The 25,988-nt window shown below is 41.4% G+C and overlaps 1 protein-coding gene across 16 annotated transcripts in view; it reads right to left on the minus strand.

Annotated features, from left to right (window-relative positions):
- The window catches only part of PTPRF (protein tyrosine phosphatase receptor type F), a 1,261,345-nt gene that overhangs the window by 110,583 nt on the left and 1,124,774 nt on the right, over window positions 1-25,988 (minus strand). For all 16 annotated transcript variants that reach the window (XM_073643643.1, XM_073643644.1, XM_073643642.1 and 13 more), the window contains 2 exons: window positions 20,331-20,476; window positions 15,656-15,797 (listed from right to left, as the gene is read on the minus strand). In XM_073643643.1, coding sequence (XP_073499744.1) covers window positions 15,656-15,797; window positions 20,331-20,476 — 288 coding nt within the window. The remainder of the gene's footprint in view (window positions 1-15,655; window positions 15,798-20,330; window positions 20,477-25,988) is intronic.

Below are 25,988 nucleotides of genomic sequence, written 5' to 3' on the forward strand. Positions count from 1 at the left end.
ACTTTTGAACGGTAGTGTACACACGCGCATGCATAGGCCTTAAACCTCTAAACATGCCAACATTTAATTATATGCAGTCTTGTCAACTTATATTACTCTCTCTTCCCACAACACGCGCTTCCAATACATTTCTATATATTACACTTCTGCAAGAGTAATACCATTTGACATGCCACTATATAATTAAAATATCATGTTTCGAGAATATTATTACTTGTTAGCACTTAGCAGATATAACTTTAGCAATAGCATTTACCAGTAGCTGAAGAAAGTTATAAATTCCTTTGCTGCTCTTGACCCTTTTCCTGTGCTCACCTGGGTATTTTTGCAGTGAGTAGGAGGCTCAGACTGTAATTATTGGTAATAATAGAAAAAAAAAATCATAGTGATTGTGAATCTTGCAATTATTATTCTGTATTTGGTGGTGTAGGAAACAGAATCATTCAGTCCAGGCTGCCTTGTAGCATTTATGACAAAATGAAAAAGAGTGTGTAGTCACGGGGTATTTAATATAGGCCCAGCCGTCTCGTCACATTCAGGGTGAGGGATGCAGTCTGCAGCTCAGCACCGAGCACCATAAACTTGATGTAATTGGTAAAGCTGATGGAGGATCCTGAATGGTGGAGCTGAAATAAACTCTGCCGTCTCCCATGAAGGGTTTGCTAACACGGAGGGCAGGCAGGTAGTGGGGAGGCTAGAATAAGAGGAGAGGATTTGGTACACCTGGTTTGCTCCAATCTAATTTATGATCACATTATTCTGTCCATATCTGTAACTGATCAAATGAGTTGTTGTCCTGTTATTTATTTTTTTCTTTAAGTTGGGGTCTGGAGGGTGGAAGTGACATACCAAAAGAGAAAGTACTCCGTCCTGCTGAAGTTTGCCTTTAACTAGTTTTCTCAGCTTATTTTGCACTGCTGTCTGAGACTTTACAATAACAATATAATACATTGTGTACAAATATATTCACTGTTAGGCAGAAAACAATAAGATGTCTTTGAACGGCTTCACTTCTTAAATGACTAAGGGCTTGTTCACACACTGGGTTTTTGCCACGGAAAAAAAAAACACACACACACACACACACACACACACACACACACACACACACACACACACACAGTGTTTTGCAGTACCAGCAAAGTGAATGAGACTTCTGAAATGTCATTCACTTGATGATCATCTTTTCCTTGAGGATTTGAACCATCAAAGCGTTTGTTTTTTAAAATCTGAAGCGTGTCAATTCTTTCCGTGTTTTTATAGCGTTTTTAACCCATTCGAATGAATGGGGAAAAAAAACAAAAAGTAAAAAAAAGCATAAAACACACACACAAAAAATGTTTTAAAAAAAGTATTTTACTCAGCGTTTTTCTTGCCAACACTTGAGTATTTGCCGCAGATTTTTCTGCAGCAAACACCAAACGCGTGCACATACCCGAGATCAGTCAAGTAACTAAGAAAATAACGTGATCATAAAATATTTGCGATCTTCTGGGTATAATTGGCGTTAATTTATTCTTTACGGCTCATACAGCCCAATGATTCCAAATTATAACCCACAGCACAGAGAATGTCCTGTGTCCAGAAGCTCACAATCTAATCTCATGTAGGAAGGCCAATGTATGCAGATAGTCACAGCGGACAGGAGCTTGACCAGGGTCAGTTATAAATTGCCACAAAGTTGAAGCAACGTAAATCACCCCAGCGATTATTATTCTCAACTGTCAACAGCTTGCTAGAGCCGGGGATAATTAGCCATGGTGGCTAATGAAAAGCGAACCTCTCATCTCCACATGCTTATATTCTAATACCGCCGGTAATTAGCACTGACAGAATGTTTTCCTTTTATATCAGTTGCTCGAGTTTTGAAAGAAAAAAAATACGAAGAAAAGTTTCTTACTAATATCAATTTCATTTCTGCACTTCTCGATGAATTCCTGACCTTCAGCTCTTTTTTTTTTTCTACAATAATTTTTTTTGTTTAAGAATAAAACATTTCTATTAACTTCATCTGATTAAATTTTGAGCGCTGTATTAATTCCACCAGTTTCCACCTGCTTTGTTGTATGAGATTCTTAAGGTTACATACAATCGCAGCGTTCACTGTGCAGGCGATATGTGGTTTAACCTGCAAAAAAAATACACAACCATTAGCTATCATTAGAAAACCCCAATTATTTTTGGTAAAACCACATATTAGCTTAGTTGTTTTTTTTACCACATCGCTGGTTCTCGGTGACCACAAGGTGTGTCCTCATCTTTAATGGTAGCGAAATATGCATTGTTATGACTGTATTTAAAGAAGCACTCCTCCCATCAACATTTTTATATTCTTAATATATTGCAGTCATCATATTTTATGGCACTGTATTCTTACAATTGCTAATTTTGCTTTTCTACCCAGTTAATTCTTCTTGCAGCCTCCAATACAGCAGTACTTACCGATGATAGTCACGCGTTATTTAAAGAATTATCGGCCTTATTTAGCTTTCAAGTATTTTCTGTATCTCCTTGCACTGTTATACCCACTATAGGCCGGTTTCACACGTCCGGATATTTCCGATACCAGACATACCGGTACCGGAGATATCAGTGTCCTGTGTTTCCGAGTGTGTCACACGTGTGGCAACTTTGTGCAACATCAGGATCACACAGACGGTGCCTGGGAATCAGCGTTTCAGTTAGCGCTGTTCCCAAGCGCCGGGTGCTGAATGCTGCCCTCATCATTGTCCCCTGCCAGCGCTGCAATCAGCACCAGTGAGGACAGTAATTAGGGTAGTAGTGTCTGCTCTCACAGTGTCCTCACCTGTAAAAATAAGAATAAAATAATAAAATCCATGTACTCACCTCGCCTAGGTGTCCCACGCTGTAATCCATGCAACCGCTGCTGCAGAGGAGCCGGAGAGAATGAGCCGCTCTGGAGTTTCAGCTCATGAGTGGTGACCTGTCACTCATTGAGCGCAGCTCTGGAGTGGCTCATTCTCCCCGGCTCCTCTGCAGCAGAGGTCGCATGGATTACAGCAGGGAACACCTAGGAGAGGAGAGTACCTGAATTTTATTATTTTATTCTTATTTTTACAGGAGGGGACACTGTGGGATCAGACTACCACTACCCTCATCATGGTCCCTGCTGGTGCTGATCGCAGCAGCGGCAGGGAACCATGATGAGGACATTGTTCAGCACCCGGAGCTTGGGAAAAGCGCTAACTGTGGCACTTTTGCAGACCGTGTATTCACAAAAAAAACAGACTTGTTTCCATGTGGAGCACAAGGACACACAGTCCGTGAAAACACACTGAGATGTGCACAGACTCATTCATTTCAATGGGTCTGCGTGTGTCAGTGTCTCCTGTACATGTGGAAACTGTCATGACTCGTACCGGATATACTGATGTGTGAAAGAGCCCTTACTCCGATTCATCTTGAGCCTCCAAGTTCATGAGCATGAGCCAAAACTACAGAACCGCTAACAATTACTGCAAGGAGAGCAGGAGAGGACCGGAGATTAAAGAAGCACTCCTCCCATTAACGTTTTTATCCTCTTAATATATTGCAATCATCATATTATATGATACTGTGTACTTACAATTGCTCATTTTGCCTTTCTACGCAGTTAATTCTTCTGTTTTAAATTAGGTCTATGACATCACGTGATTAAAAACTGACCAGCTGAATCCTTCTAAGCTCTATGTAGAAACAGGAGGTCAATTTTCCCTGCAGGAGTCATGAGTCACTGCAAAAGTCCCTGGCAGGGGGGATGAGCGGAGCAGCTGGGTCAGGAGTTGAAGGAGGGAATGATAAATGCAGGAACAAGAGACTTCCTGTTTTTACATAGAGCAGAGAAAAGAGAAGAATTACCTGGTAGAAAGGCAAAATTCACAATTGTTCATATATAATATAATGATTACAATATATTAAGAGGATAACACTTTAATGGGAGGGCTTCTTTAATCTCGCGTCCTCTCCTGCTCGCCTTGCAGTAATTGTTAGCAGCTCTGTAGTTTTGGCTCATACACATGAACTTAGAGGCTCAAGATGAATCGGAGTAAGAGGGTATAACAGTGCAAGGAGATACAGAAAATACATGAAAGATTAACTTAAATAATAAGGCCATTAATACTTTAAATAAAGCGTGACTATCATCAGTAAGTACTACTGTATTGGAGGTTGCAATTTAGAGGAACTCTAAGAATAGTGTCCATCTATAATGTCACCAGTAGCAGTAAACCCAGGATCCCATAGTGTTTTTAGCCTTAAAGGTTGCAAATGCTTCCAGCAGTAGGATGGGGGAAATAATTGCTTCATTTTGACCCAATATGAGTTGCATCAGTACTACAGACGCAATGGCCAGACCTCATGCAGATTAAAAGGATTGAAATTAGATCACTATAGCGAACTGTGGGAGATCCGGACACTGAATCTGCTATGCGGACCCGAAAATACATCTGGTTACGGCCGCCTGGAAGCAGCCACACTCCTAGAATAAAAGTAGCAATTTAATAGTAATTTTTCTTAAAACACCTACTTTCTATACCGTTAGACCATTTTTAGATCATGGACACAATGTAACTCAGGGATCACCGGGGATGTAACAAATTGTTTCAATGTATGAAAGTGCACAATCCCATACACGGCTCAAATGTACAGTGATGTGGAGTTAGATTCTTGAGTGGCCGCCTGATATCAGACATGCGCATCCCTTCTCCCCATTGGCCTCCTCTAATTCAGATCTTTTCCTTTTCCATTAATTGCTGCTCTTTGATTCTATAATCAGTCTCTGTCCCCCTATTTTTCTCGATGGCAGTAAGAAGCTGTCAGTGGTCCCGGTTCAGTGTCCCCGGCCCTCCCCATCTCGGAGCTCGCTGGCTGGGAGGCAGGTAGCACACACTGTGCAGGAACAGGGCTTGGAGCAAGGACATATTGCAGGCAAGCCTCCCTGCAACCATCATTTGTAACTGTCAGACGTTTATCATTGACAAATCTGTTTCTTTCAGGAAGACATTCAGGATGTAGATCAAGGGGAGTAAGAGGATGCAATATTTATGGAGTCGGCAAGGCATTTTGACATTGCCTCTTCCACTGAGGTGGGGAGAAAACAGCGAGACGTAGGCCACAATGGACAAAAAATTGTTGTGAGCGGATATAGCATTATTTAAGATTAAGAAAGCAAAGAGTAATAAGTAATGAGAGCCATTTATCACAGTGAAGCAGCAGAATCCCACAGGGAGCGGTCCTGCAGCCAGCGCCTCCTTTATTAGTGCCAGCTAGTATCCTATATTAAATGAAGCATCTTCTAGTAAAGCGCTAAGACCTGCTAAACAATTATTTGCTGCGGTGCTTCTGTGGGGAGGAATATGCTCTGGATCCTAGCAGTGATGCCGCTACAGGCAAAGATTAACCATCAGTTGTATGAACAGAACTTTTTTTTTGTCATTTGCACATTATCTTGCCTTTTGCCTGAACACAACATAAGAACGGCTTTAATATGGCAATTTACAGCTGTGATCAGTGACTCCAGCTCAGCTCCACTATCTACTGAAGTCTGTGGTGGTCTAAAATCCACTTCCTGTCTGACAAGAGCCATTGGCTGCTCCATTGTTCCGTCATACTTTACACTGAATCTCTGCTCATTCGTTCACATCAGCAGCTGCAAATACAAGCTCAGCACAAAATCATTGCTGGAGAGCAGAGATCAAATATAGCAAGGAGCAAATAAGTATAAAATACAAGTGACCACTTAAGTGATGAGCGAGCATGCTCGTTTAACCCTTTAACCGAGCATGCTCAGGTGCTTACCGAGTATCTTCGACAAGCTCGCATTATATTATGTTCGAGTCCCTGCGTCTGCATGATTTACATCTGTAAGACAGCTTCAACACATGTGAGGATTCCCTAACAAACAGGCAATCCCTGCATGTGTTGAGGCTGACTAACAGCTGTAAATCACGTGGAAGCAGGGACTCAACTATAATATACGGGCACGTCGAAGATACTCGGCAAGCACCCGAGCATGCTCGGCTAAAGGGTTAAACGAGCACGCTCGCTTATCACTAGAAATTGACTCAAGGTCCCCATACACAGACTTCTGTCAGCTGAACCCGGGAAGTTAAGGATCTGGCATGTCCGATTTTGGATTCTTGATCCTTTAGTTCTGTAGAAATAAGCCTCTGCCAGAGATATCTGGCAGTGTTTCTCCCCATCATAGAGAATAGAGCAGAGCTCTGCTGAGCGAGAACTCCTGTATATGGGATAGTCGGGCGAGATAACTGCCAGCTGAACGATTTAATGTGTACGGGCTCCAGTGTGCGATATCTGAAGATCTGCTTTAAGATAACAATCATGCAGGAGGGCTGCAGGCTGGAATTGTCCACTGACCTTCCACTTGAAGCACAGATAAGATGTCCCGTCACACTAGATGAATGCTGATGAAAACCGCTGATTTCAGCAGACTGACTGACCATCTAATGTGTACATGGGTGTCCTGACCCACCACAGATGGCAGACGTAAAGGGAAAGATCAAGCCGTTGGATTTCAAGATGTTCCATCCTTTTGATTTTATGGGCGATCGGCAGAGGCGTCTGGCAGCAGCTTATTGTTCTCTGCCATTGAGAATACAAGCATTCTTGTGTGGTATATAGGTTGGGAGTGCGAGCCAGAAGGAATAGTTGTTGGATGAAGACGCATTCTCCTTTACACATCTTGTATTGTGCAAAGACCCAAATCATTAGAAAACGCAGTTATGTTAGAGAGGCCTGAAGCTGGGAAAAGAAGAGGGCAGCTGGTAGCAGAAATCATGAACACTGAGTTTTTGAGGCGTCAGAAGACCCAAAACACATGACAGAGCATTCAGGAAAAAAACGGAATACTACCTACATTTATGGAACGTGAAGTACTGGGCTCTACCTTGCAAGTCTTCATATCTTCAGTTCATTAAATTGCATCTGTCAGCAGGTTTTGCTATGTAGTATGAGAGCAGCATGAAATAGAGGCTGAGAGCCTGATTCCAACGATGAGTCACTTACTAGGGTGTGTGTTCTTGATTCAATAAAATCAGCATTTTATCAGCAGGAGATTATCATAACAGGACTAGGTGCCTCCTAATCAACTGCTCTGTATAACCCCACCACTGATTGGCATCTTTAGGTCAAGGTACAATGTACATACAAAGCTGGGGGTGTGGGCTGGGTTATACAGAGCTCAGCATTCTGAGCTCTGCTACATCTACAAAACAGTTATTGTATCAAAATGCTGGAATCAGGGTCTCAGCCCCTACATCATGCTCAGATTACATGGCAAAAACCTGCTGACGACAGATTCCCTTTAACAATCTACATTGTGGATCAGAAACAAAAATGGGTGGTGGTGGGGGGGCGAGTGAAGACTTTAATAATTTGATTTGATACCAATCTATAGTGGAAGATGCCCTTTAACAACCATCATGATCAGCCTCATCATAGGTGTGTATTCAGATCACCCCTGCTCCTTCGCACAACTTAAAGGGCAGGAGTCGTCTTCTTGGATGACGCTGGGTGAGTGTCAGGAACCATGGGCTATGAATATAAATGGCAGGTGACATTTGCGTGACATACAGATGACGTGAAGACATTGTATGATTGACAGAGACTCCTAATCCAAGAGGTTGCTGCTCATTCAGTTGTCTTTGTAAAGTTTGACAGGCTGTGGGTACCAATAGGCATCGGAGTCCTTGGGTCCAAAAATACGAGATCGTGGCTGAAAACAGACTTACGGTGTCTCCGAAAGGAAAGCGACATTACCCTTGCAAACAAAGGTTTACAAATGAGGCGAAGATTATCCACACATATAGGATCTAATCAGAAGAGCCCCTACAAGACAGAAATATGCAAGCAAGGCTTATTAATGACTACATGATATTTGTAACTGTTCTTCCTTTTTACTGACAGAGTAAATCAGAGCCAGGAATGAGCTTTCTGACGAAGTTAATGAGCGCATTCCACGAGGGCAATTTGTGATTAAATTGGAAAGTTTCAGAGAGGAAATTATTATTATTATTATTTTTCTCTCTCTCCCTTGTAGGCAAATACAGGATTTGTTAAAGTAAAAATGGCTGGAACATTTGAAGCATTGTTCCTCTTGAAAATAGGCTCCATGCATTATAACCAACACAATTTCTAATGCCTCGTAGCAACAGAATGGAAAACGTGTATCCACTTTATCTTATTTACAATTATTATGATTAATAATGTATAAGGTACGAACAATGGGCAGAACAATGTGCGATGTGGTGCGCGCGGGCTACGGTTCTTACTCAGGCTCCGTAAAACGGGAAGAGAATCTAATGGCGGAAATAAATAAGAATAAAAACAAACTGGGAATTAACTGCAGCTTGCTCACAATGGAGGAAGCCAGCTAATGCCTCAAAAAAGTCAAGCGACACACTGTAACAAAGACCCCCTGATTTTCACTGGTTTTCTACCTCATTTTCATGGCAGATAATGTAGTTTAGAGATGACGTCATGGTGAGGTTATACGAAAAGTATGTTTCTGTCCACAGGAAGCAGCATCATTGACATTGCATTCCAGTACATAGGAGGCAATATGGCAGTTGTAATTTTGGGTATAGGAGGCAGTAGTATAGTAATGATATCTTTGTACACAGGGAACAGTATTATACTAGTAATATGCGTGTATATAGGGGGCAGTATTATAGTAGTTATATTCTTGTACATAGGGGACAGTATTATAGTAGTTATATTCTTGTACATAGTGGGCAGTATTATAGTAGTTATATTCTTGTACATAGGGGGTAGTATTATATTCGTTATATTCTTGTACATAGGAGCAGTATTATAGTAGTTATATTCTTGTACATAGGGAGCAGTATTATAGTAGTTATATTCTTGTACATATTATTGTACATGGGGCAGTATTATAGTAGTTATATTCTTATACATAGGGGGCAGTATTATAGTAGTTATATTCTTATACATAGGAGCAGTGTTTTAGTAGTTATATTCTTGTACAAAGGGGCAGTATTATAGTAGTTATATTCTTGTACATAGGGGCAGTATTATAGTAGTAATATTCTTGTACATATGAGCAGTATTATAGTAGTTATATTCTTGTACACAGGGGGCAGTATTATAGTAGTTATATTCTTGTACATAGGAGTAGTATTATAGTAGTTATATTCTTGTACATAGGGGCAGTATTATAGTAGTTATATTCTTGTACATAGGAGTAGTATTATAGTAGTTATATTCTTGTACATAGGGGCAGTATTATAGTAGTTATATTCTTGTACATAGGGGCAGTATTATAGTAGTTATATTCTTGTACATAGGAGTAGTATTATAGTAGTTATATTCTTGTACATAGGAGCAGTATTATAGTAGTTATATTCTTGTACATAGGAGGCAGTATTATAGTAGTTATATTCTTGTCCATAGGAGCAGTATTATAGTAGTTATATTCTTGTACATAGGGGCAGTATTATAGTAGTTATATTCTTGTACATAGGGGCAGTATTATAGTAGTTATATTCTTGTACATAGGAGCAGTATTATAGTAGTTATATTCTTGTACATAGGAGCAGTATTATAGTAGTTATATTCTTGTACATAGGAGCAGTATTATAGTAGTTATATTCTTGTACATAGGAGCAGTATTATAGTAGTTATATTCTTGTACATAGTGGGCAGTATTATAGTAGTTATATTCTTGTACATATTATTGTACATGGGGCAGTATTATAGTAGTTATATTCTTATACATAGGGGGCAGTATTATAGTAGTTATATTCTTGTACATAGGGGCAGTATTATATTAGTTATATTCTTATACATAGGAGTAGTATTATAGTAGTTATATTCTTGTACATAGGGAGCAGTATTATAGTAGTTATATTCTTGTACATAGGGGCAGTATTATAGTAGTTATATTCTTGTACATAGGGGGCAGTATTATAGTAGTTATATTCTTGTACATAGGGGGCAGTATTATAGTAGTTATATTCTTGTACATAGGAGCAGTATTATAGTAACTATATTCTTGTACATAGGGAGCAGTATTATAGTAGTTATACTCTTGTACATAGGGGCAGTATTATAGTAGTTATATTCTTGTACATAGGGGCAGTATTATAGTAGTTATATTCTTGTACATAGGAGCAGTATTATAGTAGTTATATTCTTGTACATAGGGAGCAGTATTATAGTAGTTATATTCTTGTACATAGGGGGCAGTATTATAGTAGTTATATTCTTGTACATAGGAGCAGTATTATAGTAGTTATATTCTTGTACATAGGGAGCAGTATTATAGTAGTTATATTCTTGTACATAGGGGCAGTATTATAGTAGTTATATTCTTGTACATAGGAGCAGTATTATAGTAACTATATTCTTGTACATAGGGGGCAGTATTATAGTAGTTATATTCTTGTACATAGGGGCAGTATTATAGTAGTTATATTCTTGTACATAGGGAGCAGTATTATAGTAGTTATATTCTTGTACATAGGGAGCAGTATTATAGTAGTTATATTCTTGTACATAGGAGCAGTATTATAGTAGTTATATTCTTGTACATAGGGAGCAGTATTATAGTAGTTATATTCTTGTACATAGGGAGCAGTATTATAGTAGTTATATTCTTGTACATAGGAGCAGTATTATAGTAACTATATTCTTGTACATAGGGGGCAGTATTATAGTAGTTATATTCTTGTACATAGGGGCAGTATTATAGTAGTTATATTCTTGTACATAGGGAGCAGTATTATAGTAGTTATATTCTTGTACATAGGGAGCAGTATTATAGTAGTTATATTCTTGTACATAGGAGCAGTATTATAGTAACTATATTCTTGTACATAGGGGGCAGTATTATAGTAGTTATATTCTTGTACATAGGAGCAGTATTATAGTAGTTATATTCTTGTACATAGGGAGCAGTATTATAGTAGTTATATTCTTGTACATAGGGGCAGTATTATAGTAGTTATATTCTTGTACATAGGAGCAGTATTATAGTAACTATATTCTTGTACATAGGGGCAGTATTATAGTAGTTATATTCTTGTACATAGGAGCAGTATTATAGTAACTATATTCTTGTACATAGGGGGCAGTATTATAGTAGTTATATTCTTGTACATAGGAGCAGTATTATAGTAGTTATATTCTTGTACATAGGGAGCAGTATTATAGTAGTTATATTCTTGTACATAGGGGCAGTATTATAGTAGTTATATTCTTGTACATAGGAGCAGTATTATAGTAACTATATTCTTGTACATAGGGGGCAGTATTATAGTAGTTATATTCTTGTACATAGGAGCAGTATTATAGTAACTATATTCTTGTACATAGGGGCAGTATTATAGTAGTTATATTCTTGTACATAGGAGCAGTATTATAGTAACTATATTCTTGTACATAGGGGGCAGTATTATAGTAGTTATATTCTTGTACATAGGAGCAGTATTATAGTAGTTATATTCTTGTACATAGGGAGCAGTATTAGAGTAGTTATATTCTTGTACATAGGGGGCAGTATTATAGTAGTTATATTCTTGTACATAGGAGCAGTATTATAGTAACTATATTCTTGTACATAGGGGGCAGTATTATAGTAGTTATATTCTTGTACATAGGGGCAGTATTATATTAGTTATATTCTTATACATAGGGGCAGTATTATAGTAGTTATATTAAATTTACCAAAACATATTTTATAAAATGCCTTCACCATGTAGCCTTCAGTGTTACTAATGTTAGTTCATTTTGTGGGGAAATTGATTGTTAAATGGTCCGGTTATAGGCTTTTCTACAAGTAGTTTGCAGATCCAGTAATGAGGCTACTTGGCTCTAATCCAAAGGATGCACAGATCTGCTACGCTGGCATATGCTGAATGTAGAGGGCAGATGTCTTGGTAGGAGATGAACTCCAGCTTAGTCCCCCTGGAAGGGGGTTATTTTCCCTCATGAGACTGCGCATCTATAGCTTCTGCCCTTCACTAACATGCACAGCATATCACGCCTAAGCCCGATGTATCCTTCTTCCAAGATGCTCAATACGACATTTACTTAGCTGTACCCCACAGTATAATAACCTTCTTCTGGTCATTTATGGTGCCCTCCCCCTGCCAGACAAGCAAACCGAGTCTGATACTTCACTGCTTCAGGTCATAATTGAAAAAGACAGAAAATGCTCGATATGACTCCTGCATAATTCAGCTTATCAGCTGCCCAGGAGAAAAGAAAGAAGAAAGGAACAGAGGCGTTTCAGTGGTCTCCCCTCCCTTTCTTGCTCTACTATCAACGAGAGAAGTAATTTTCAATTACTCAAAAAATGCCCACAAGATCCCACTTCCTGAAGCAGCAGTAGAGGGGAAAGTGACAAGAACTAAGCCCCCCATACCATGTAGATTGCCATCTACTGACTCCCCCATACACAGGCGAGAGATCCTGTGTGATCTATAATAGACTCTTCCAGCAGGATTGGCAGTCCGAAATCGTACATGCTGGATCCTTATCTCCCCGGACAATCATCTATTGGGGGACTGGTGGGCCAGGAGGCCCCCATAAACATTTGACTGTTGGCCATACCAATCAACATTAGCCGACATTATTCTAATGTGTATGGGGGCCTTAAAGCTGAGGTGATTTAAAGGAACTCGTTTGGGCGATTTTCTATGGAAGACTGCAAAAAGTGTTTCAAGTGAAAGACACATGTTACGATACTCCTATTTATTTATACTCTCTGTTATATATAGCCATTAATTTGCTTAGCAGACATTGTGATCACTGTCCCCATTGAGGCTCACAATCTAAATTCCCCATCAGTATGTCTTTGGAGTGTAGGCTGAAACCGGAGAACCCAGAGGAAACCCACGCAAACATGAGAACATACAGACTCCTTGCAGATGTTGTCCTTGGTGGGATTTGAAACCAGGACCCCAGCGCTGCAAGGTTGTAGTGCTAACCACTCAGCCACTGTGCTGCCCCCACAATTTCTCTCTTCCCCTTGTGGGAATGAAAATTTTAATTGCTTTTCAATTATAGTATTAAACATATAAAATACCGTGACAATTGCCGCGTGATAACTAGTTTAGTTGCTCCAGGTATTGCGGAGCTCCAGAGAGGATTGACACTGCTCCTCTTCCAGCACACTAACACCTTATACAAGGCTCATCAAGTGTCTCTTGAAAATACATTGCATGCTAATCACCACCACAGTAGTGATCACCAGATTTTAAAATAATTTCATAGCGGCATATTCTCGTTAACCCCTCAGCTCCCCAGCAGAATGCAGCTGAAGCACAGAAGCCTGAGCCTCCATATACGATCATGGTCTTTCAAGTCACGGTCCCCAGCCCACCCTCCCGTCTCTGCTGCGCGCCAGATAATCACCGGTGTTTACATTTCTAACCACGCGTGCATATGGTAAGTAGGATGTTACAGGGTCTATACATAATGCACAAAGGATAAATGTATCACATAGGCTGAGTAACCGAAGCTCAGTCCCAGGGAGATTAGAATCTAGAAAGCAAGATAATGCTCTATGCATGAACACTGCAGGTCTCCGGGAAGGCTTGGGCTCCTGATGACTCCACAATATATGGAGAGATTACAAAGAAGACCCAACACTATTCAGCAAAAGAGCTTTCCATAAAAAAAAAGTTCCCAGAAAGAATGTTCACCCTTCACCTGCTGCCACTGAACATTTATGGCCAGGTTGAATGTATGTAGCAACCTATCTGGACTAAAATGTGTATGGCTGCATCTTCAAAACGGGGTCACACACAGATTGAAATCAGTCAAAGTTGTCAATTTTGTCAAGACTGACTGTACATCTAATTATATATTGTATTGTATGTGACGCTTAAGTTATGTCAGGGGAATAACGAGTGGGCATGTTAAATTTGAACATTCCCAATTCTACATTTTCAAAGGACATAAGCTACTGCCAGAACTGTCTGGCAGCAGCTTACTCCCCTCTTCCTGTGAAAGTACATACAAGCTCAGCTGTAATAAAAGCATATGTATATGACGAGACCGAAGAATCTGTTGTCGGCTGAATGAATGACTGACTGTTATTTAGTCTTCACTCACCAAAAAAACAAAAAGTAGCCATTTTTTGGCCTCCTATCATAATTCTTTTAGTCCATACTGTCTGAAACATTACCCAATTCATAATTTCAGTTTGTCTTTTGGGTATCCGTTGTCGTGGGTTTTTTAACACAGAAAATGACAGCTCACCACACATCTTGGGTGAATGGCAGCCTGAGCAGACAAAAAGATAGATCAGCAGTAGAAAGTCGGCACTTCCGTTTTCCTTGGTTCAATCGTTGCGGAATATCGTTCCTTAATCATAGATGTCTTACCCATACAAAAAATCCGTTATAAAGGTTTTCTAAATCATCACACCCCTTCCGCATACTCCAATTACTGTTTAGAGTATTTTGTTTGCTTTTGCCAAATTATTTAAAATGGCGCGCTTGGGTTTATGAACTCTGCAAAAAGTTAAAAAATGATCTTATTTCATCTTTAACCTTTTGTGAAATATTTTAGAGCAAAAAGTCCCCAGTATATTAGAATAGTGCAAAGATTACGCCAAAATATCTGGTGAACGTATCGCTGTAGGGAAGAAACTAGATAACATTTTTGACAAAGTTTGCGACTTTTTGAAAAGTCGCAAATGATGAATCCGCTGGAAACCCACAGTGGCAAAAAAAGAAATCCACAGGTGAACACAAAAAATTAGACTTAAAAAAATGCACAAATGGAAAGATGAATATGGTGCAAAATAAAGGTGAAAGACACCAAAAACTAGTACGAATGCAAGAATGAATCAGAGCTTTGGTTTCTCAATGTTCCTTCATGGTCAGACCATTACGAAGATGCATAAGGATCTCTCAAAGTTTGAGATTACTTTAGGATTTAAAAGGTTATTGTTATTATCTCCAGTATAAAGGGAGGATATGTGAGCAGGTTTTTCAGGGGGCAGGAAGCAAGCTGTGGGATCAATGTGAGCAGCGCAGATATAATCCCTCTAGTGATCACAGAACGAAGCAGCGATTTGTCACACATGGCAGAGCCTGAGAGGTCACAAGGACGCAGCCGGGTCAGGACGCTGTTCTGGACTGGTGAAGAATGATTACAGAGAAGAGACCTACCATGCCCTGAACCTTCACTAAAGACTATGCTAAATATGTAAGACACATATAACCTTGTATTGTTGGTCTTTAGAAAGTGGAGCAATGACAAATGTATTGCTTGGCCACTGACTATAAAGTTCATGACAAAGTTAAGAGATCTGACATAACTTCACCGGGTATGGCCCAACCTGTGGTAGTTGCTTTTCTCAGCTTTTTTTTTCACTTGCTCGTCCATCCATAAAGAATATAAAGACATATTTTGTAAACTGCCACTGAAATCATAGCAAATGATTGAGGTTTTGTTCATGTACTCGTTGAAGCTTCCATCACTTTTGATGGTACACGTAGCCTGTACATAGTACAGTATTATTCCCATAACATGTATGGAAATCCCCAATAAACCCCATTAAATTCACTGTATTTACCGGGGTCTATTTGAATCCACTGAACAATAAAGAGATGCCAGCTTTAGGTATAATACTGTAAACCGATTGATGGTTGCCATGTCCTACCTTCTAGAACAGTCAGTTTGGCGTTGCTGTTGATTTCCCCCATGCTGTTGGTTGCTGTACACTCGTATATTGCTTCATCCCTGTGAACCCGGAGGGGCTGTATTCGAAGAACAGACCCTGATCCATCATCAAACTCTATGACCTAAAGAACAGAAGAATTCACATCAAATTACCAATGGTAAAATATAAACCTTTGTTTTTTTTGGTGACGCTTTCTTTGAAAATGTATTTTTTCCTGTTACTTCCAACATTGCAGTACTCATATACACCACTGGTAGACGCAACTATTATCCGAAAATCTCAATACAACAGAGTCTCTCATAGGTCTAATTCAGCTTAGGCTGCTGACACTATGTTTTTAGACATGTGGAGTTTTTCTTGGGAAAGAATACCAAAATAGCATGTGTTTTTGTTGCCCATACACTCTCCATATGCTTGATGTATGCTCTGGTCCTCACAAGACCTTCTTCTCTCCTCCACACTTATCCGTTCCTCACCCAATCTCCTCTAAGACTTCTCCTGAGCATCCCCCATACTCTGGAATTCTGTGCCCCAATGTGTCTGATTATTCCCAGAATTCTGTGCCCCAACATGCCCGATTATCCCCAGAATTCTGTGCCCCAATACGTCCGATTATCCCCAGAATTCTGTGCCCCAACACGTCCGATTATCCCCAGAATTCTGTGCCCCAACAAGTCCCATTATTCCCAGAATTCTGTGCCCCAACACGTCCGATTATCCCCAGAATTCTTTGCCCCAACACGTCCGATTATCCCCAGAATTCTGTGCCCCAACACGTCCGATTATCCCCAGAATTCTGTTCCCCAACACGTCCCATTATTCCCAGAATTCTGTGCCCCAACACGTCCGATTATCCCCAGAATTCTTTGCCCCAACACGTCCGATTATCCCCAGAATTCTGTGCCCCAACACGTCCGATTATCCCCAGAATTCTGTGCCCCAACACGTCCGATTATCCCCAGAATTCTGTGCCCCAACACGTCCCATTATTCCCAGAATTCTGTGCCCCAACACGTCCGATTATCACCAGAATTCTGTGCCCCAACACGTCCCATTATTCCCAGAATTCTGTGCCCCAACACGTCCGATTATCCCCAGAATTCTTTGCCCCAACACGTCCGATTATCCCCAGAATTCTGTGCCCCAACACGTCCGATTATCCCCAGAATTCTTTGCCCCAACACGTCCGATTATCCCCAGAATTCTGTGCCCCAACACGTCCGATTATCCCCAGAATTCTGTGCCCCAACACGTCCGATTATCCCCAGAATTCTGTGCCCCAACACGTCCGATTATCCCCAGAATTCTGTGCCCCAACACGTCCGATTATCCCCAGAATTCTGTGCCCCAACACGTCCGATTATCCCCAGAATTCTGTGCCCCAATACGTCCGATTATCCCCAGAATTCTGTGCCCCAATACGTCCGATTATCCCCAGAATTCTGTGCCCCAACACGTCCCATTATTCCCAGAATTCTGTGCCCCAACACGTCCCATTATTCCCAGAATTCTGTGCCCCAACACGTCCCATTATCCCCAGAATTCTGTGCCCCAACACGTCCCATTATCCCCAGAATTCTGTGTCCCAGAAGCCGCTGGCACTCTTTAAAGTATGTTTACAGTTGTGGACCTTGCTGGGGCCAGAATTTATACCACATCCTTCTACCCAGTAATGGCAGGAATTAGCCAATATTTTCAGTCAAGTAACTCAATTTCCAAATTGTGTTGAGGCTTTTGATGGAAAAGATATATGCATTCAAAAGCCTCATCACTATGGCTCTCGAGTTTTTTTAAATTATACTTTTTTTTTTTTTTTTTAAATTTCCATGGCTATATATGACATATTGTTGCATTAGATATTGGAGCATTTGGTCATGAAAAAAACTCTAGTGTTTTTAAACAATCAAACTTTGGAAAATCGATTTTTCACTCAATCCCTGGTCCCGTGGAGGAGTTTTCCGTCTCCTTCCAAGCGCAACTGAACTGCCATAGGAGGGGTTTTTATAGTGACTACATGGCTGCAAAATCAATTCTGATTGGTTCAAAGTTTTAAAGTTGTGAAATGATGCGATTAACATGCATGTCACAAAATACAACACGTCTGCCATTCATTCTTATATACAGTACAGACCAAAAGCTTGGACACACCTTCTCATTTAAAGATTTTTCAGTATTTTCATGACTATGAAAATTGTACATTCACACTGAAGGCATCAAAACGATGAATTAACACATATGGATTATATACTTAACAAAAAAGTGTGAAACAACTGAAAATATGTCTTATATTCTAGGTTCTTCAAAGTAGCCACGTTTTGCTTTGATGACTGCTTTGCACACTCTTGGCATTCTCTTGATGAGCTTCAAGAGGTAGTCACCGGAAATGGTTTTCACTTCACAGGTGTGCCCTGTCAGGTTTAATAAGTGGGATTTCTTGCCTTATAAATGGGGTTGGGACCATCAGTTGTGTTGTGCAGAAGTCTGGTGAATACACAGCTGATAATCCTACTGAATAGACTGTTACAATTTGTATTATGGCAAGAAAAAAGCAGCTAAGTAAAGAAAAATGAGTGGCCATCATTACTTTAAGAAATGAAGGTTCGTCAGTCCGAAAAATTGGGAAAACTTTGAAAGTGTCCCCAAGTGCAGTTGCAAAAACCATCAATCGCTACAAAGAAATTGGCTCACATGAGGACCGCCCCAGGAAAGGAAGACCAAGAGTCACCTCTGCTTCTGAGGATAAGTTTATCCGAGTCACCAGCCTCAGAAATCGCAGGTTAACAGCAGCTCAGATTAGAGACCAGGTCAATGCCACACAGTGTTCTAGCAGCAGACACATCTCTTCAACAACTGTTAAGAGGAGACCTTGTGCAGCAGGCCTTCATGGTAAAATAGCTGCTAGGAAACCACAACTAAGGACAGGCAACAAGCTGAAGAGACTTGTTTGGGCTAAAGAACACAAGGAATGGACATTAGACCAGTGGAAATCTGTGCTTTGGTCTGATGAGTCCAAATTTGAGATCTTTGGTTCCAACCACCGTGTCTTTGTGCGACGCAGAAAAGGTGAACAGATGGACTCTACATGCCTGGTTCCCACCGTGAAGCATGGAGGAGGAGGTGTGATGGTGTGGGGGGGCTTTGCTGGTGACACTGTTGGGGATTTATTCAAAATTGAAGGCATACTGAACCAGCATGGCTACCACAGCATCTTGCAGCGGCATGCTATTCCATTCGGTTTGCGTTTAGATGGACCATCATTTATTTTTCAACAGGACAATGACCCCAAAAACACCTCCAGGCTGTGTAAAGGCTATTTGACCAAGAAGGAGAGTGATGGGGTGCTACGCCAGATGACCTGGCCTCCACAGTCACCAGACCTGAACCCAATCGAGATGGTTTGGGGTGAGCTGGACCGCAGAGTGAGGGCAAAAGAGTCAACAAGTGCTAAGCATCTCTGGGAACTCCTTCAAGATTGTTGGAAGATCATTTCCGGTGACTACCTCTTGAAAGTCATCAAGAGAATGCCAAGAGTGTGCAAAGCAGTCATCAAAGCAAAAGGTGGCTACTTTGAAGAACCTAGAATATAAGACATATTTTCAGTTGTTTCACACTTTTTTGTAAGTATATAATTCCACATGTGTTCATTCATAGTTTTGATGCCTTCAGTGTGAATGTACAATTTTCATAGTCATGAAAAAACAGAAAAATCTTTAAATGAGAAGGTGTGTCCAAACTTTTGGTCTGTACTGTAAATTTAATGCATATGTTTGGAGAAAAAAACATGCAAGGTACAGAAAACGACACTTTACAGTAATAATAAAAAAAAATCCAAATGGAAAGGGAAAAAGCTTATTGAAAATTAAGAAGAAATGGAGTCCATCTGCTCTATACATTCCTATGGCTATAGTACAGACAAGGTCAGAAAAGCTTTTTCAGGTAAAATGACGTACACGCTACATTTAGCCTTTGACGCAGTGTGGACATGGCCTAAGATCTTCTACCTTTAAAAATATAATAACTGTAATAAGAAATCCTCCGAGAGCAGAAGGAGCCTTGTGTGAATCAGATCAAATACCGCTACAACGTAGATATTCTTGGAATACATGTACTAAATTCCCTTTATCTAACCATCCGTAGTGTGCAGGAATTTGGAACACAGCAAATGTGTCTAATTTTTTTTTTTCGGGAGGGTGAGACACAGGCTGCAAATAATGAGACACTCAGAGACAAAGCCGGCAAGGCAGGCAGTACATCTGATATAAAGAAACTAATTCTTCTCACTTCGGCTCTATCTTCCCTTTCATTCCATAATAGAGACTGATACAATTATTTCAATTCCACCCATTAAATCTTTGCGCCTGGAAATGCAACGAACAATTCTAATTTAATGTGAAGAGAACCCATTTACTTATCAGTGATACTGAGAAAGGAGAGTGACCCGTCCTTCTTGCCAGGGATGACAGCAGAGGGGCGTACAGAATCCCGTTACAGGAGGGATGGAGATGGCAGAACATTACATGGCTGACTATGGAGATCACATTCTGTTTCACCATAAATGATCTCATTAGCTTCTCCGCATCAGGGCTCATAGCCTGACAGACAGAGGGGATGGATTGGGAAGTCTCTGGCCCTCATCTCTAGCGCTGGCACTTACCTCGAAGCGTTGTGAGCTAACTTTTTTCCCCTTCTTCATCCAGGTGATTCTTGGCTTTGGATCTCCTGTGGCCTGGCACACAAAGGAGGCGACGCCACCTGATATTCCAATCTGGTCATCCGGCTTCCGGATAAAGACTGGCTCACCTGCGGAAAAAGACATCACGGCATTAGGCACACCATCACGGGATGCTTATTACTCCATTTACATGGTCACTGTAAACCAAAGGTAACTGGCGGCCGACTTTGTGGACATCTGCTCTGCAACACAGAAACGAACTCGCGGTCGCCCACTGCGAATGGAGCTTAATGAGACAGTAAAACGGAGGCACAAGCTGTCTTATAGGAATGATATCGAACACATTCACTGGTGTAAATGTCAAAGTTTCCAGGCTGCAACACAACTTTATGTATCACTGTACACAAGATGAGTTCACGTCACTGTTCTGTGTTATCAGCCAGTTACACTGGACTGGGAATCCATTGTGTCTTGTCTCCTCCATAGTTGTTATTTAATATCACATAATATCAGGGTTTTCATAGCATTACTAAACTCTACAGACAGCTGTATATATTCTACATAAAGTCGCGCTTGCTACATTCCCTATAATCACATTTACTCCTGTGTAACACATCTCCTCCCTAAGTTTTCTGCCGCATACAGGTTCAATGGAGAATCTTAGTCCTGCAATGATCTGCTGCTCTCATCTGACCTCTCCAGTCTCACACCTCCAGACGTCTTCTCTGCTGCACTTTCCAACTTCCCCTTAAGAACAGATTGTTCTCGGAAAAACATTATCAGCTGTCCACTTTCACATAAATCTGGAGCTTTAATAGCTATAAATTATCATAAATAACTTCCAATGATGAAAAATAATGTACATATCTGTGGGTGCAAATTAAAAAATATATACGGTATTTTATTTAAAGGCGATCTGTCAGCAGGTTCTTGCTATTTAATCTGAAAACAGCATAAGATAGGACAATACAGCTTGATTCCAGGGATGTGTCACTTATTAGGCTGCGCGTTGCAGTTTAAAATACAATCAGTGTTTCATCAGCAGGAGATTATCACTAGAGGACTAGGTCCCTACGTGCAGGCCAGTCAGGCTAATCTATGTAACCCCGCCCCCACCACTGATTGGCAGCTTGCTGACAATGTACAATGGAAGATGACAATCAGGGGTGTAGGTGGGGTTATACATAGCTCAGCATTCTGAGCACTGCTAGATCTACAACAGAGAAAACAGGGATACTATGAAAACTGCACCAAGCAGTCCAAGAAGTGATATGTCGCTAGAATCAGGCTCTCCGCCCCTACATCATGCTCCTTTAGATTATCTGTTGACAGACTCCCTTTACAACCAATCTTGGTATGGCACAGAAGAACCACCCGACTTAGTTGTACAAAGGTCCTCCAGAAGTAGAGCAACAGCCAGCATAAGTTGATTTTCCAAGGAACAGTTTTGAAAATAACACTTTGCTACTCTGTCACCTGGGGTACTAATGCATAGCCCGATGCTGCTGCATACTGAAAGATCAGCATGCCTTCCCCAATTCAAAAAAATAAATTTAAAGCATTTTTGCACATGGTGTTGCTTAAAAATATTCTACCTTTGTGTGTATACATCTCCTGTGCGGACCTGTGTGTTTCCACGATTATGATCAAATTATAGAAGCTGCATTCACAAAACAGTACTAAGACTGTGTGTTATTTTCTATTTTGGATACAGCCCTTTAAAATTGTTCAATACTTCATACTAAGCATTTACTTAAGTCTAGATTTATATCTGAGGTGGGAAAAATCACACTAATTAAACCTGTATTTTAGGTCATGGATTGCACTTCTTAGTTTATGAAAGTGTTTTCTTTGTGATAAATAAACTCTTTGGAAATATCATCGCTGAAAACCAACACTGCAAAAAAAAAAGTGTTTCTTGACATCCATGCTGAGAATACATCCATAAAGGAAACGTCAAGTCATGACCCCCTAAAAAAGTCATACTAATGTGGCATTTCTTTTATCAATATCTCAATCTTCCCTGCTCTAAGAAGGAAGGAGCTTAGTGGTGGAGCAGACTGGCAAGTCGGTTATGGATCCAAAAAAGTTGATAAATTTGCAGCACCTGTTGTAAAATTTCATTCCTTTATTGAATGTAGTCATGTGTGGCAGTCAGCGGCAGAGCCCAGGCGTCTCGGCCAGGGGCACAGCCCGGGAGACTCGGCCGGGGGCGGGAGTCTCGGCCGGGGCCACAGCCCGGGAGTCTCGGCCGGGGGCACAGCCCGGGAGACTCGGCCGGGGGCACAGCCCGGGAGACTCGGCCGGGGGCACAGCCCGGGAGACTCGGCCGGGGGCACAGCCCGGGAGACTCGGCCGGGGGCACAGCCCGGGAGACTCGGCCGGGGGCACAGCCCGGGAGACTCGGCCGGGGGCACAGCCCGGGAGACTCGGCCAGGGGCACAGCCCGGGAGACTCGGCCAGGGGCACAGCCCGGGAGACTCGGCCAGGGGCACAGCCCGGGAGACTCGGCCAGGGGCACAGCCCGGGAGTCTCGGCCAGGGGCACAGCCCGGGAGTCTTGCTCTGGGGCAGAGCCTAGGTGTCTCAGGTGTGACCACCCTTAATTATAGCTCTTCACAAGTTAGTGTGGGTACATGTGTCAAAAAGCAGTCACAAGTGTCTACAATGTAGAAACTATATTGTAGCATTTAAAACTTTTCACTAGTCTTCTGTCCAGATGACACCAGTAATCTATCAGGGATCATACAGGGGTCTGTGAAATGACAGGACCATAAACAAAGCGGGAGCTGTCAGCAGCTATACGGTGACAGCGCAGACATTGAGGTGTCACACAGAAAAGAATCAGGACTAGAAAGAGGTGAATGACTCCGTGTTATCTGTGCTGGGATTAAATCCTGGCTTCCTGAGTGCTGTCCCGGCTTGTCATGCTCACGCACCAGGTGGCGGCACAGTTAATGGATTTACAAGGTGAGGGAAGCTGGTATCTGTCAGTCAATATCACTGGAAAAGTATCAATGGAAATCTGTCAAGCTGTGATAAAAGTATCGATCTGCGTTCTGGAGTCTCGGGGCGGGTGAAGTGTACAGGATGCTGAACCCTTGGTGAATCTGCTCGGGGCTCTGGGAGGCACAGTCTGCAGATATATAATGGGGTGATGCATGATGGCGATGGATGAATAATCCAATTACCTTTATTTTCTGGAGGTTGGGTATTTGTGAGAGCCAGCTTAGTGTGTAAACCTATAGCGGGTCTTATTCATCGAGAACTACCATTTACAGCCAGACATATGCAAAGTTGTTTTTTTGGTTTTTTTTTTACATGACACATTTCCTCTAAATGCTCTTAGAATTGGCGCCACATCACATGGAGACCCCAATCACCAAATGGTCCAATGGTATCAAGCATTGTATAGTCAATGTGCATCATGTGTAAAACATAAACCTGACGCATTGGTGTCATGGACATGAATGTGTTTTATATCTCTATGATATATACTGGGGCAGTATGGTGGGCTATAAAGTCCTATTTAGTGGGGCCAATAATCAGGGAATGAGCATTCCTAGGAACTGTCTAATTGGGCATTTACAATCCCCACACTGCGCCAGTACAACACATAGAAAATACAATACATTTATGCCTAAGACGCCTACAATAACCAAGTAAACGAGAGCGGCAATCACCCTGTGAACGAGAAAAACGATCGCTTATGGGGTTCGAAGATTTTTAGGCACCATAAAAATGATTGATCTCGGCAGCACATCATCCTGTATAACCAGATGATGTGCTCCCGAGAAACATGATGTCCTATAAGCAGAGGATGGTCATATTATCAATCGTTCTGTGGACATAGAAATTGATAATATGTGAAGAGGCCATTAAATGATCGCTGATCAGCGGTCGTTACATGTAAATCTAACCTAACTACTGCAGGACCTGCACAGCGGAAGCTGCCATACTGCTGACATGAGGAGAGATGACTGCGGAGATCAAGGTCTGGTTTTCTTTCAGGCTCCGATCACTGCTAACTGCATTACAAGTCACTTTTGCTGTGTTAATTTGATGCCTATGAATAAGCGAGCTCCATAAAGAGCATTACAGCCAATATTAGTATTGTTTTTGCTGTATGAACAGGGATCCTCAGGTACATTTCCTGCTCCGTTGTATCAGATACATCCACTCTGCTCCTCATTATTCCATTAGACTGATGAACTGGCAGCACATCAAGATGGATCCTAATGGAAAGAGGCTCCTGGCTGTGGGGAGCTCCTGAAAGGCAGAGAAGAGAGAGATTCTTTCGCGTGTCAAGGGCAAAAATCCAAAGCCCCCTTTTCCCCCACCTTCCTGAATTGGGGTCTCTAGGGGTAAAAAGGCCCTCACAACAAGCGGATCGAAGCCTGGAGGTAGCCACATCAGTGTTAATGGAGTCCATCAATAATTTATCAAGTAAAGTAGCCAGCTTGACTGCTTTAGGGTAAGGAGAGAGATGCTGCTTGGTTAATAGGTTATAAACTGCAGAGGTGAGCAGGGACTGAGGACGCCGGCTTAATGGGAGGTTTCTCGAGGAAAACAGGAAGATCTCAGACAATCATTGCATTAGAAGGAATTTTATATAAAATCCCGGCTCCTCCAGTCTATGAAGTGGAAATCAATGGAAACTTGGTGCTTTACTGTTGCACTTCAGCAGATTGATCCTTTCTAATGGCAGCAGCTATAATAATATATCAGGGATTGCTATTTAGGCAATTGTGTATTGTATTTAGTGGACTTTCTGCACAACAAAGATACATAAACGTAACTTTATGAATTGTCATCTATCGTCAGTGTTGTCTGTACAACACAGAAGTTGTCACTTAGGTTTTCTAGGGAACTAAAAATCTAGATTACTCAATTATAGGGATAGATCATAAACCTAAGTGGAAAGTTGTCTTTAACTTGGAAGCCTATGGTCAACGTGGGCTAGTATATGAATATACAGGGGCATACGTTGGAGGTATAAATGGGGACATCCTCCAGACATATACCTTTAATGGAGAGCTCGAATGTGACGTAAAAAGGAGCCAAAATTCTGTTCCTGTAGATATTTTTGGGGTTAGTGAGGGGAGGGGTCTGTTATGAGAACCAGGTCCAAACAGAATATTATTACTGAACAGATTTGACTCTGATCCCAGGAGCTCTAAAAGAAGAAATCTAGGTGAGCATCAGGAAGACGACAGATGAAGCGCGGCCTCCCTGCACCTATTCTGCATTATCCGGGGGACGCTGGCTGAGGCCCGCACCATATGTTAATCTCTGTCTGTAGATTCCTCATCATCCCAGAATTAAATATCACTCAGACGCCTCACCACGGCAGGCAGCGCCTTATCGGGATTGTAGCTAATAAGGAAGATGCGACATTTAACCTACGGAGAGATTTTCTGCTGCGAGTTCCAATTTACATTAATGAGTGTTTTATTCTGTAGATCTCCAAATAACAGTGCTATTACCAGAGCGGCTCGTACGAGGGCCACGCACTAATCCTAATGGCAGTTAATGGCACAGATAATGAGCATCATGAAGACTTACTGCCGATTGGCTGTCCGGGTGCAACTGCCTGGAGGGTCGCTCTGCACGGTCTACTTGGCTGAATAAAGGGATCACT

This window comes from Phyllobates terribilis, unplaced genomic scaffold, assembly GCF_046119375.1.
Source record: "Phyllobates terribilis strain yellow unplaced genomic scaffold, ASM4611937v1 Scaffold_8__6_contigs__length_399053987, whole genome shotgun sequence".
In the NCBI taxonomy this organism is placed as follows: domain Eukaryota; kingdom Metazoa; phylum Chordata; class Amphibia; order Anura; family Dendrobatidae; genus Phyllobates; species Phyllobates terribilis.